The 1,063-nt window shown below is 36.8% G+C and overlaps 1 protein-coding gene across 3 annotated transcripts in view; it reads right to left on the minus strand.

The window, feature by feature from the left end:
- The window catches only part of LOC110462085 (mycocerosic acid synthase-like), a 39,238-nt gene that overhangs the window by 18,684 nt on the left and 19,491 nt on the right, over positions 1–1,063 (minus strand). The window contains exon 1 of one of the 3 annotated variants that reach the window (XM_021515911.1): positions 602–614. The exons of 1 other annotated variant lie outside the window; for it this stretch is intronic. Coding sequence is in view for 1 of the 2 variants with exons in the window: in XM_021515910.1 (XP_021371585.1) it covers positions 244–340 (97 nt within the window). In the remaining variant the exon portion in view is untranslated. Of the gene's footprint in view, positions 1–243; positions 406–601; positions 615–1,063 lie in introns of those variants that run through there. One more of the 3 variants, XM_021515910.1, reaches the window with a different exon arrangement.

The following is a 1,063-nucleotide window of genomic DNA, read 5'->3' on the forward strand; positions in this document are numbered from 1 at the left end:
TTGATACCCTACCTATGTATACCCTTCTGTAAGTCATTGAAACCCTACCTATGTATACCCTTTTGAAAGTCAGTGATAACCTACCTATTTATACCCCTGCGTATATCATTGATACCCTACCTATATCTTACCCCTGTGTAAGTCATTGATACCCTACCTATGTATACCCCTGTGAAAATCATTGATACACTACCTATTTATTCCCCTAATTAGATATCGATATGTAAGTCATTGACACCCTACCTATGTATACCCCTGTGTAAGTCATTAATACCCTACGTATGTAAACCCATGTGAACAAGAGTGATACCCTACCTATGTATACCCTTGTGTAAGTCATTGAAACCCTACCTATGTATACCCTTTTGTAAGTCAGTGATAACCTACCTATTTACACTCCTGTGGAAATCATTGATACCCTACCTATGCATACATATGTGTAAGCCACTGATATCCTACCTATGTATACCACTGTGAAAGTCATTGATATAACCTATGTTTACCTCTGTGTAAGTCATTGATAACCGATCTATGTATACACATGTGTAAGTCATTGATACCCTATCTATGCATACATATGTGTAAGTCATTGATGCCCTACCTATGTATACCCCTGTGTTAGTCATTGATACCATACCTATGTATACCCCTGTGTTAGTCATTGATACCCTATCTATGTATACACATGTGTNCCTACCTATGCATACCTCTGTGTAAGTCAATGATACCCTACATATGTATACCCCTGTGTAAATCATTGATACATTACCTATTTATTCCACTATTTAGATATGTAAGTCATTGATCCCTACCTATGTATACCCCTGTGTAAATCATTGATACCCTACCTATTTATACCCATGGCTAGGTCAGTGATAACCTACCTATTTATACTCCTGTGTAAATTATTGATACCCTACCCATACATACATCTGTGTAAGTCATTGATACCCTACCTATGCATACATATGTGTAAGTCATTGATACCCTATCTATGTATACACATGTGTAAGTCATTGATACCCTACCTATGCATACATATGTGTAAATCATTGATACCCTA

This window comes from Mizuhopecten yessoensis, unplaced genomic scaffold, assembly GCF_002113885.1.
Source record: "Mizuhopecten yessoensis strain PY_sf001 unplaced genomic scaffold, ASM211388v2 scaffold10745, whole genome shotgun sequence".
Lineage (NCBI taxonomy): Eukaryota > Metazoa > Mollusca > Bivalvia > Pectinida > Pectinidae > Mizuhopecten > Mizuhopecten yessoensis.